The 11,298-nt window shown below is 44.6% G+C and overlaps 1 protein-coding gene across 1 annotated transcript; it reads right to left on the bottom strand.

Moving 5' to 3' along the window:
* Nucleotides 1-694: 694 nt before the first annotated feature.
* On the bottom strand, nt 695-9,242 carry P2RY1 (purinergic receptor P2Y1). Its single transcript, XM_056808224.1, has one exon. It carries the CDS (start codon nt 7,032-7,034, stop codon nt 5,940-5,942), a length of 1,095 nt encoding a protein of 364 aa, XP_056664202.1. The 5' UTR covers nt 7,035-9,242; the 3' UTR covers nt 695-5,939.
* Nucleotides 9,243-11,298: the final 2,056 nt, after the last annotated feature.

Below are 11,298 nucleotides of genomic sequence, written 5' to 3'. Positions count from 1 at the left end.
TTGTACTTGCTTTGAAAGAAAGTGCCCTGATGCTAAAGTCTGGAGATCTGTGTTCAAATGCTGCCTATGCTCTTTACTCTCTGTGTAACCATAGCAAATTAATTAACTTTTTCTCAGCTTCAGTTTCTTCATGTGTAAAATGAAGGATGATGTCCAAGATTTGCAGTTCTTAAAATCTATTCTCTAAAGAAGGGATATTTAAGCTGAGGACTATGGTCCTGTGCATAGATTTCAGAAATTCTGTGAATTTCAGTGGTAGAAAATTATTTCTTTATCCTCTAAGTGAAATATAGCAATTCCTTCAAAGAGGATTTTTAAAAAAGCAAATGATTCTGAAAAGGGGAACGTGGGCAGGATATGAAAGGGGAATGATGCTAAAAATGTGAACCCCCTACTCTAATAGGCAAGCTTCAACAAATACTGAGTGATAGATTTTGGAATCTGAGGGTCTGGGTTCAAAAAGGCTTTGCTACTTTTGGCATAAGCTGCTTCATTTCTCTGCCATCCGGGTTCCTCACTTTTGAAAGGAGGAAGTGGAATGGATGTCCTCCCAGCACTTCCCAGCTGGAACTACAGTCAAGTTATGCATTTGAACAATTGCACTATTTCCACAAATCTTGAAAACAATACACATTAGGACCCAGACAAGCTCTGATTGTCAAAACACTGCAAGACTCTTAAGACCCACAAAACATCTTTTCATCATTTTATTGAGTTATCTTCAGGCTTAGATGCCTTTTTAGTTATGATATCAAGAACTCCTGGCTGCATCGAAATTCTGTAACCACTGGAAAATAGTTAGGGACTCGAGTGCCAAGAAATAACACCACCACTAATTAAAAAAAGAATTATGTTAAAAAGCGGTCAGGAAAAACATCCAGCATGCAAATGAATGATGCTCTAGAGAAAATGGTGAGCATTTAATTCATTGTCTTTTTTTCTTGTAGTCTGATTATTTTAACTGAACCTGAGAAAGCCCTCAAATTTCAAGTACACGGTTTCCACAGGCAAATAAAATGGCACTGTTCATCACAAATAAACCTAGTTTAATCAACAATATTACATTAACAGAAAATATAAAAATAAACATTTTCACAGGAGCACTGAAATACAGCAATCGAAATGCACAGAACATTTACCATGTAATGCAAACACTTTCCCTTCATGTTAATTGGCAAAACTTTGTATCATAAAGTATCTAACAGGAAATTTAAAGTTGTAACATAACTCAGCAGCCAAGTCACACAGTTTTCACTCTAGAAAATGCCTGGAGCTAAAACGAGGGCTCCAGCAGGGCAATTGAACATAAATGCATAAAAGCAACAGCAAGCCTACAGCTGCTAGGATGATACTTAAGATGTGAGAGTGCCACCCAGAAATGCTCGGAAATGCTGGGAAAAGTAGCAAGTCCAGGCTATTTCACTTGACCAAGAGATACAGGCTAGAAGCCATTTAGGGAAAATGTAAACAGAGCTCACTGGAGCAGCAGGGGATGGAGCAGCCACATCCTCCCACCTCTCTTTCTGCATTTCCCTTTAAGAGCTCTCCTTTAAACTCCAAGGCTGAGTCTCTGATGCCTCTCCACCAGTTTTGTAAAGCACACTGACTTGGATGTGCTTGGAATAGAGATCAACTTTGTTGCATTTCTTAAATAGTGGTCACCAATGGGTTTCATGCATTTTTTTTTTTACAATGGTAGTAAAAATTTGACTGCAAAATCTCACAAAATGTATACCTTACAGACCCAGTTAGACTAAAATATTTTCTATTTGCTGTGTGATCCTCTATTTGCTTGACACAAAATTGAGTCTTTACATATAAAATCAGAAATCCAATTTTAAAAGGTAAACATGCAAGTACTTTGTTGGGGAAAATTGAACAAGTAGCTTCACAAAGTGGACTTGTAGCAATTATTATAATCTGTACAAAAAGAATGATTCAAAGAGGACCCAATTCTTTAAGAGACTGACTTGGAAAAGCATAGAGATCTGTGAAATCTCTCTTCTTATTTTCACCATGCCACATATATTATGGATTTCAAATACAGCTCTCTGCTCTACTGAGGATATACATTTTAATAAATAGAATTTACATCACTGTTCTGGATCAAAAATGCTCTTCCAAGGAAAGTTTTCAATCCTATCTGTACAATTAATGGACTGCAGTTGCTTCATCAATAAATAATCTGGTAATAGTCTTTACGATGACCAGCAAGCTTAAGCTTTATGACATAATGGATGGGTCAGATTTGACATCTAGTATCAAACTTTCAGTCTCTGCTGCTGCTGGTGCAATTCCAGTCCCTATTATTAATGACATCTTTTGTGTCCAAAGACAGTTTAGTCTCCTCTAAGAGGAAAGTTAGTAGTTTCAACAGATTTCCTGGGCATGTTTCCACATCACAGCTGATATCCACATAGGAATGCTAAGCCAATGCCTGGGATTGAGTGGTTCTGGAAAACAAGGATGGCATATTTTATGAGTCTCTAGCATTTTTCAGAATCATAAATGCCCTGGTGACAGAGTTGTTGTTCTATTTCCATTTTAACAATGGGGGAAAAGATGAGTTGTGGAATCTGAACTCACCAGGGGGCTAGCTGATTGGCCCATGAAGATTTGAACTTAGAAATCCTGACTCCCGCACACCAGATCTTCTCAATTTCTTACCCACTCAGATCAAGGAGCAAATCGATTTGGCAGGCTTTCAGTAATGACTGCTCAGGTGCTAAGAAACATCTGGGTTCTGCACTTTTCATCTCTTTTGAGTACTTTGATGAACTGATAAATGAGAGCATATTAACAAATTCACATGTCTCAGTAATGCCAACATAGTGCCTGCTCAAGATTTAAGAACACACATCCTCCAGGCCCATGAAATGTCTTTCCAGGCTTTATGAGGTGAGAGCCCTGCTGCAGTCAAAGGGATACCACTTCAACTTGATCCTCAGTTGATTTCAAGCTGGATGGATGCAACTAGCAGGAAGAGATCCCCGTGGGCTGTGGTGGCTACTTGGAAGTAGTGAGCCAAGTCAATCTTTGTTTCCATTTGGCATGGTTTTGAGGATTCCTTATGTAAGTAATTACAGTCTCCTATGTGAGGTATAAAGTAGGAAATAGAAAGAAACAGTCCAAATAGTACAAGGACACTTCAAGTCATTCTGTAACTCCCCAGACTCGTTTCACAAATACTCTGAAAGTTTTCTAGGATCTGAAAGAAATGCTGAATGTCCATGTTCCATAGGGTTAGGCTAGCATGGAAAGCAACCTGCTGCCTAGGCCTGGATGTCCTGGGATCTAAAAAGGACCCTAAAGTAAGTGGAATACTTGGGGTACCACTTATTGGGTCAGGCACAAACGTTCCCTTTTTTCTTTGTCATTCATGTATTTAATGTTGCTACAGATAACATCACTCAGGTAAATAGTCAAATGGTTTGTATCTTGTGTTCTATTCTCCTGCCAATGATTTTAGAAATAACCTCTCAAATTGCTACAACAAAATACTTTAGCAAAGTTCTACTTAGGTTTGAAATATCAATCACTGTCTACTATCATTTCACTGGCATTGGATTTGCTAAATGCATTTTGGTGACTAAAACAAGTCATGTAAAACTGTAACATGTAACATGTAAAACCCTATGTAAAACTGCAGATCCATGATGACAGATAACAGATGACACACCCAAGGGTTTTACAGATGTACAGACCAAGACTATCACCAATCTTTCAGGGACTGAGTTTCCTCACCCTAAGTCAAGGGGTTTGGATTAGCTGATCTCAAAGGATCCTTCCAGCTCTACAAAGTTATTTAATGACAAATATAGCATTAATTCATCTGTCACTTTGTGTCCCATATATTTACTTCAAGATCTAATTCCACTCTGAAAGAATATAATTGGTGACCATGGCAGTTCCCTGCTTGGAGTCTCTGAATTAAAAAGAAAAAATTGTCAACTGCAGAGTCACTTTACAAAATGAAACCATCCTTAATATTGATCTCATCAGTACAATGGGAGCTTTGTGATTGTGTAGGGGATGTAGAGTATATTCATCTCAATAAGTTTGTATAATATAGTTGTATTATTGTGAAAAAAATACAGGGATGGGATTGAGTGGTAATTTAAAAATGTGTTTAAACACAGAATGAGCTTCATTAGAGAAATCTGAAGCATTTGACAATTAATGCCCAGAGGAGCAAATCTGGAATATATAAATGACCCTTTCCCCCATTAGCCATCTTTTTAAATTCTTTTTTTTTTTAAACCCTTACCTTCCGTCTTGGAGTCAATACTGTGTATTGGCTCCAAGGCAGAAGAGTGGCAAGGGCTAGGCAATGGGGGTCAAGTGACTTGCCCAGGGTCACACAGCTGGGAAGTGGCTCAGGCCAGATTTGAACCTAGGACCTCCCGTCTCTAGGGCTAGCTCTCAATCCACTGAGCTACCCAGCTGCCCCCCATCTTTTTAAATTCTTAAAAAAAAATTAAAAAGATTTCTATAATTAATCACTCAGCCTGCTTTGCCATGCTATCAAGCAATGCTCTTAGGTATTTAAATACAGTATTTTATCTCCCAGTTTTAAAAACAAGGACTAGTGAAAGTAAATCATGCTTTGTCATTTTATAAGCCAAATTTGTAAACTTTACGATTTTTTTCTATCACTTATGCACGTTCAACTACTGTTATAATACTTTCAAACATCTTTCACAATAACTCAAAAAGGTCCTTTTCCCCAGAACTTTTGTACTGGTCCCTACATGACAACAATTAACTTTAGCCCCTGTGGCTTCATTTCTATTCTTTTTTTTAATATCTAGAGCATGTAGATTTTGGAAAGCTGCCAATCACACCCAAATACTAACCATACCCAGCTACACTTTGCCTTAACATGTGAACTCAACGTTAGCCAGTTTGCCCTATAAGTCATCAGTTCAGAGTTTTGTTTTGTTTTGGGATGTTTTTGCAGATGTGGATGCGCTCATCCTGGAAAACAAACAAACCCCTATGGTATTAAACAGCAACACTGCCAATAAACAGCATGTTTACCTAAGGAGATTTCAAACATATTAACATTTCATAGGAAACAAAACCCATTTACTATCATAATTTAAAATTGTTACTTTATCCAAGACAATTAATGAATTCCATCATCAAGTATTTAGCACCCGAGATATAATAAAGTTTTTTTTCTGAAAATTAGAATTAGAAAATCATCACCTTTCAAGATTTTCACCTCAACGACTTCTGTCTAGCCAGAGTCCAAGTGAAGAGAGTCAGCAATTCATGCTCAGAAAGTGACAGAAAATGTTTGATTCTTTCAAACCCCAGGGGCCACCTCACTTGCTACCTAAAGAACTGGAGAATTGCTTTCTGATTTGACCTAATCCTAAATATTTAGAGGATGTGGAGAATCAGTAGAGTGAGTGCTAATATGAATTGCAAAGTAGCAAAATAATCATAATAAAGACTGCAGGTGCACCACCTAAAGTCAAAGCCAGTCAGATATCTTGGAGAAATGATGAATACAAGAAAATCCCAACTAGAAATGTGAGTGTTTGTACCTATGCCTACAAGTACATTTGAGAGAGGAAAATTTTGAAATAGCATAAATTAAGTGTATTTAATGGAGATTACTGTTTGAATAAACCAACCTTAGGGGAAATGATCCAATTTGAAAAAAAAAAAAATCAATGCTTTATCTCTCCCTGCCTCTGTCTTTCTGTCTGTGGGTCTGTCTTTCTCTCTTCCCCTTTAGAAAAGTCAAAAGTCTTTCGAAATTCACCAAAGGAATTCTTTTTCCAGAACTTTAGCCCAGACCCTCCCTCCCTCCCAGTGCTTCTGGCTCTATTTATCATTTCTCTCTGGGTTAGGTTTTGTAGCTTGTTTGCTTTTCACGGTGTTTTGTTTTTTTAAATGACCCCAGAGCAGCCCGCGAGTGCTGAAATTCAGAGGCTCGTGTCTCCATTCTGCTTATACTCGGACAATATGTTGAGGGTCATGTCTTCGCTCTTAGACTGCAAGTTTGCCTCACTTCTTCTGGAAGCTTTCCGGGTCGCCCTGGACAGTCTCCTCCGGAAAGTGTCCCCGGCCAGGAAGTAAAGAATGGGGTCGACACAGCTGTTGAGGCTGGCTAGCCCCCTGGTCACCTGGTAAGTGGCGTAGACCCTGTCATTAAAGGCGCACATCCCCGGGCCCTGGAAGTCCAGCCGAGCTCGCAGGTTGAGCGTTTTCATGACGTGGAAGGGCAGGTAGGACACCGCGAAGACAGTGAGCACGATGATGACCAGGTAGATGGACTTCCTCCGGAGGGGCGAGTTGTCCAGGTCGTTGTAGATGAGGGCGCGCACGATGAGCCCGTAGCAGCCCAGGATGAGCACGAAGGGAACGCAGAACATGACCACCGTGGTGCACATGCTGTAGATTAAGTAGCTGCGCAAGTACTCGTCCGTGGTGGTATCGTAGCAGGTGGTCTTGTTCCCGCGGAGGTCCGTCCCGGAGTAGAAGAGGATGGGGGAGATGGCGGCCACCACGACGGCCCACACGAGCGCGCTGATGTAGACGGCGTTCTTCTTCTTGAGCCTGCCCAGGGACTTGAGCGGGTAGACGACACCTGTGTAGCGGTGCACGCTGATGCAGGCCAGGAAGAGGATGCTGCCGTACAGGTTCACGTGGAAGATGAAGCGCTGTAGCTTACACATGGTCTTGCCGAAGACCCAGTTGGTCTTGTTGAAGTAGTAAAAGATGAGCGCGGGCAGCGTGAGTACGTACAGGAAGTCGGCCAGGGCCAGGTTGAACATGTACACGGAGATGCCGCTCCACGGCTTCATGTGGCACACGAACATCCAGATGGCCACGCTATTGCCCAGAAAGCCCGTGACGAACACCAGTATGTACACGGCGGGCAAGTAGTAGAACTGGAAGCCCGTCTTAGTGAGGGAGCACCTGGGGGCCGGGCCCGACGCGTTGCCCGCCGCCCAGCCCAGGGCAGGGGGGACTTCGGTCCCGTTGGGGAGCACGGACCACAGCGGCACGTCGGTCATGGCTGGGCCGCCTCAGTGGGCGAGGAGGGATCTGGGAAGAGGAAGAGGGAGCATCTGCCCAGAGGCAGATCGGGCGCGGGGCAGCCAAGCGGCAGCAGGAAGAGGAAGGGGGCCAAGGGGGCACGCTCGCCCTGGCGGGCAGCGCCGGGCTCTCCAGATGCGCAGCCGCGCCTTCCCATCGGGCTCGCCCTCCCCGTAGTCCTTCGCCCGCTTCTCGGCAGAGGGCCAGCTGCTTCCGATCGCCCAGGCGCACCTCTACCCCCTAACCCCCAGACTTGCCAACCTGCCGGTCCCAGCGGACGGAATGCCAGGCGTTGGCTGGTCTGTGGCGGCCGCTCCCCGGGGCCTCAAGGGCGCGCCACCGGGGAGCTGCCCAGGCCGGCTCCTGCTGCGAATCTAGCTGCCTGCTTGCCCCTGTTTCCGCGCGGCTCAGCTCCGACTGTCCGGCCCGCCCGGGCTCCGGCTCCCCCACCAGCAATCAGTCCCCCTCTTCGGCTCCGGCTCCGACTCTGGCTTCTTCGCCGGCTGCGCCTCCTCCTTCTGCAGAGCTCAACTTTCCTTCTGCGCTCTTCTCCCGGCTACCTGGGACCCGACTGTGCGGCTGTGGCTGCGACCGCGGCTGCTGGGGGGCCTGGGGCCCCTGCCCCCATCTCCCTTGGCAGCCGGGGCTGGGGAGTCCGAGTGCTGCCTGGCCTTTCCTTTCGCTGGGTCCCCCTCAGCGGCAGCGCCCAGTCCCAGGCGTTCTTCCCACGGAAGCAGAGCCGGGGTCGCTGGGCAGAGGGCAGCGGACACAGGGCAAGGGCAGGAGCTTGGAAGACAGCTGAAGAACGAGGACCGCCAGTGATTGAGTGAGCTAGCAAGCAAGCAGGGGGTGGAGTTAGGAGGAGCCCCGGGGCCAGAGTTCGCCCAGGAGCCCTCGCTTGCTCTCCTCCGGGAATTAAGGGGCGTGCCTCCTTCTCTCCTTCCCTCCCTTCTTCTCGGCCTCCTTCCCTCCCTCCCAACCGCCCTCCCTCCACGCCGAGCCCCAGCCCAGCCTCCTGGCTTTCCCTCCTCTCCGCCACTCAAGCAAGAACTGAGCCAGGAAGCTAGCCGCCCGAGACGGTTGCCGGAGGGGGCGGTTCCTCTCAGCCCCCTCGGAGCACCCTTCCTGGAGCTCTGCAGCCAGGGGTGGGGGCCCCAGGGAGGAGGTGGGGGCCTGAGGGAGCGAAGGAGAAGACTGCTGGTTGAGTGACTGCCCCCCCCCGCCCCCCCCAGATGATTGGGCGGCCCGGGCTCCGGCGCCTGTTCCTGCAGATAGCTCGTTCTTGATTACTCAAGTCTTAAGGAACAGTCACAGGCGAAACGAAATTTGCTGACACACAGGAAACCTTTGTGACACCAGCCCAGCCTTCCCGGGCTCAGCCCCGGGAGGGACACGCGATCCCCAAACCGAGATGGTCATGACAGCAGCAACAGCCAAAACGACATCGAGCTTTTATAGGGGCTAAAAATACCTCTCGGAGGCTGCTCTGGCATTGCCCAATGCCAAGCCCACTGGCCCTGATCGTGCAGGGACCTGCAGATCCAGGAAGACACCCGAGCTAGGACGACTCTCTCCCAGTTCCCCCACCTTTCTCTCCTAAAGACAAGAAGCTTCTAGCAGGAGAGAACCTTAGAAGACTTTTTTCCTTTCCTTTCCTTTTCTTTTTTTTTTAAACGCTCTCCTTCCATCTTGAAATCAATACTGTGCATTGGTTCCAAGGCAGAAGAGCGGTAAGGGCTAGGCAATGGGGGTTAAGTGACTTGCCCAGGGTCACACAGCTGGGAAGTGTCTGAGGCTGGATTGGAACCCAGGACCTCCCATCTATAGGCCTGGCTCTCAATCCACTGAGCTACCCAGCTGCTCACTTAGACGACTCTTTTGACCAGTCTCTGTATTGATTTTTTCCCAGGTTCTGTTCTGCTCTGAACTACCGATTGAACAAATGTTCCTTATTGCCAGGTTAACACCTTAGTAGCCTAATGTTCTATAAAGGATCCTAAATGAATGCAATAGGAAACAACAGCTTAAGTACCTGAATAGCTTTCAAAATCCCAAACTACCAAAGGGGGGGGGGGACCTTGCCTGGGGAGGTTATTTATGTAAAAACCCCTGAAGAAGCAGCTGGTTTGCAAATATCTGTATATGGACTATTGGTTTCCAGATAATCCAGGCAAATAAAGTGATTAAGGGATATTTTCTCTGAAGTTTGACATTTATTATTTTCTTAATGTATGGACAGAATCACCTTACCTCAGGCCATACCCCTGTGCCTTGAAATTGGGAATATTTCTTAATTAGTTCAAGGAAATTATCAAATGCCTCCTTAATAACTTTAAAGAAATACTTGATGGCTTTGGCTGCATCAGTGCTAAAGCTGCATCTGAAACTCAGAAAATCTGTGGTCTGATTCTTGTATCAAACATTTACTAGCTCTGTAAACCTGGGCAAGTCACCTCACCTCTGCCTCAGTTTATTCATCTGTTAAATGAGCATAATAATACCAACCACCTCCCAGAGTTGTTGTGAGGTTAAAAGTAGATAATGTATGAAAAGTGCTTCCCATACTTTAAAGTCTTATGCAGATATATTAGGATTACTCATGTTTTCAAGATCATTCCCCCCACCCAAAAAAAAAATCCATAGCTCCTTGTTTTGCTGGAGGACAGTTAAATGGAAGAAACAACCAAACATAGCAGTATTTAAATAAGGAAATTTTTGACCCAGATCTGTAATTTCATCCCAGAAATCTCTCCTCTCCACCAGATGTAGATGATTTTGCCATAATGTATAGTCCTCAAAAATTGTTTAAAGGCACGGTGGGGGTACTGTACAAGACCATAGAGGGTACCTTTGGTCTTGCTCAGTCTCTGGGTAAGGCAGGACTGATTCCCAGGTTTCCTGACTCCATGGCCCATTCTTTCTCCCCTGGGGATGGCTACCTCTTACATGGATGCATACATACAGAGATAGCTGAAGGTTTGGGACACTTTTATACATGACAAAAATCTAAAGAAACATCTGTAAAGTTATGGAGGATCTGAAGGGATGTTTTCATTTTGAAGAATCAAAGAAGCAAACATCTGTAAAACGTATGCCATGGATGTTCAATTGTGGTTATAAACTGTTCAATGATACCCAGCTTTTTGAAAGTTCTGAAAGGAACTCATAGCTTTGCTACCACAAAGGAAGGGGAAAACCCACAAGACACACACAGAGCCTGATATTAGAGAGACACATATAGAAAGAAAGGAAGATATAAGCATATGGTATTACTGCCACCAAGACACTTTGTATGCACTCAGCCCAAGTCTGAGAAAATGAGTTTGGGAACTTGAACAGCTTAATTGACGAAGTTCTTAGGCAGAGCTATTGGCCTCAGTTTCTTCATCTGTAAAAAGAAGGGGCTGGACTCGGCAATATTTGAGCTGTCTTCTAGTTCTTATATACTGAACTGGATCATTTTACATTTTGCCACATTTCTGTTTTGGAAATCAATAAGAATTTACTTAACTATTGGCATCTATTAAGTTATAAAAGGGTGTTTGCTGTCTGCCATTGAGTAAACTTCCAAGCCCAGAGTTTCTGACACTGATAAAATGAACACATCAGATCGTTGGGGCCAGGGGCAAGAATGGCAAGGAGGGCATGCCACTCCAAAGGGCACAGAGGCCATTTTAGATTAATTTTATCCATGTTCATATTTTTATGACCTGGCGAAATTTTACTTTCCATGGAAGAACAAACAGTGTTTACTTTGTGATGGCTTCTTTTATGAGGGCTCAAAGGCATTGCCATGCAGTAACCCACAGGGGGCACAGTTTTCAAATTTTGTCTAGGGCACACAGATATCTTGTCCTTCCCCAACTGGGAGACAGGAGTAGCAGCTTTACTCAGAGTGTCCTTGGACTGTCAGTTTGCAAAACGTGTTTTAGAGTGCAGAACATCAAGTGCTCTCAGGGCACACTTTCCTGAGGATTTGGGATGGAATACAGCAGCAATATACACCAGAGCCAGTTTGATGTTTCAAAGACAGCTAGATGACCAGAGTTCCCACATTTACTTCTGAATTCAGAATTTTAACAAACTGGAATTATATTTACTTTAAATCAATATTTCATTTTAAGATCCAAGAGCTGTGCCCAATGAAGAGAAGTGGGCTCATTCATTCACCCATTGTTTATTAAGCTTCATCTAGGTAGAATGCTCTTGGATAGGCTTCATAGAGGAGTATCATAAGTAAAT

Source organism: Monodelphis domestica, chromosome 8, assembly GCF_027887165.1.
Source record: "Monodelphis domestica isolate mMonDom1 chromosome 8, mMonDom1.pri, whole genome shotgun sequence".
NCBI lineage: Eukaryota > Metazoa > Chordata > Mammalia > Didelphimorphia > Didelphidae > Monodelphis > Monodelphis domestica.
Note: the sequence above shows the minus strand (reverse complement) of the source record. Positions and strands in the feature narration are given on the sequence as shown.

Coding starts and splice junctions, on each gene's coding strand:
- P2RY1 (XM_056808224.1), bottom strand. CDS start 7,034: ATGACCGACGTGCCGCTGTGGTCCGTGCTCCCCAACGGGACCGAAGTC.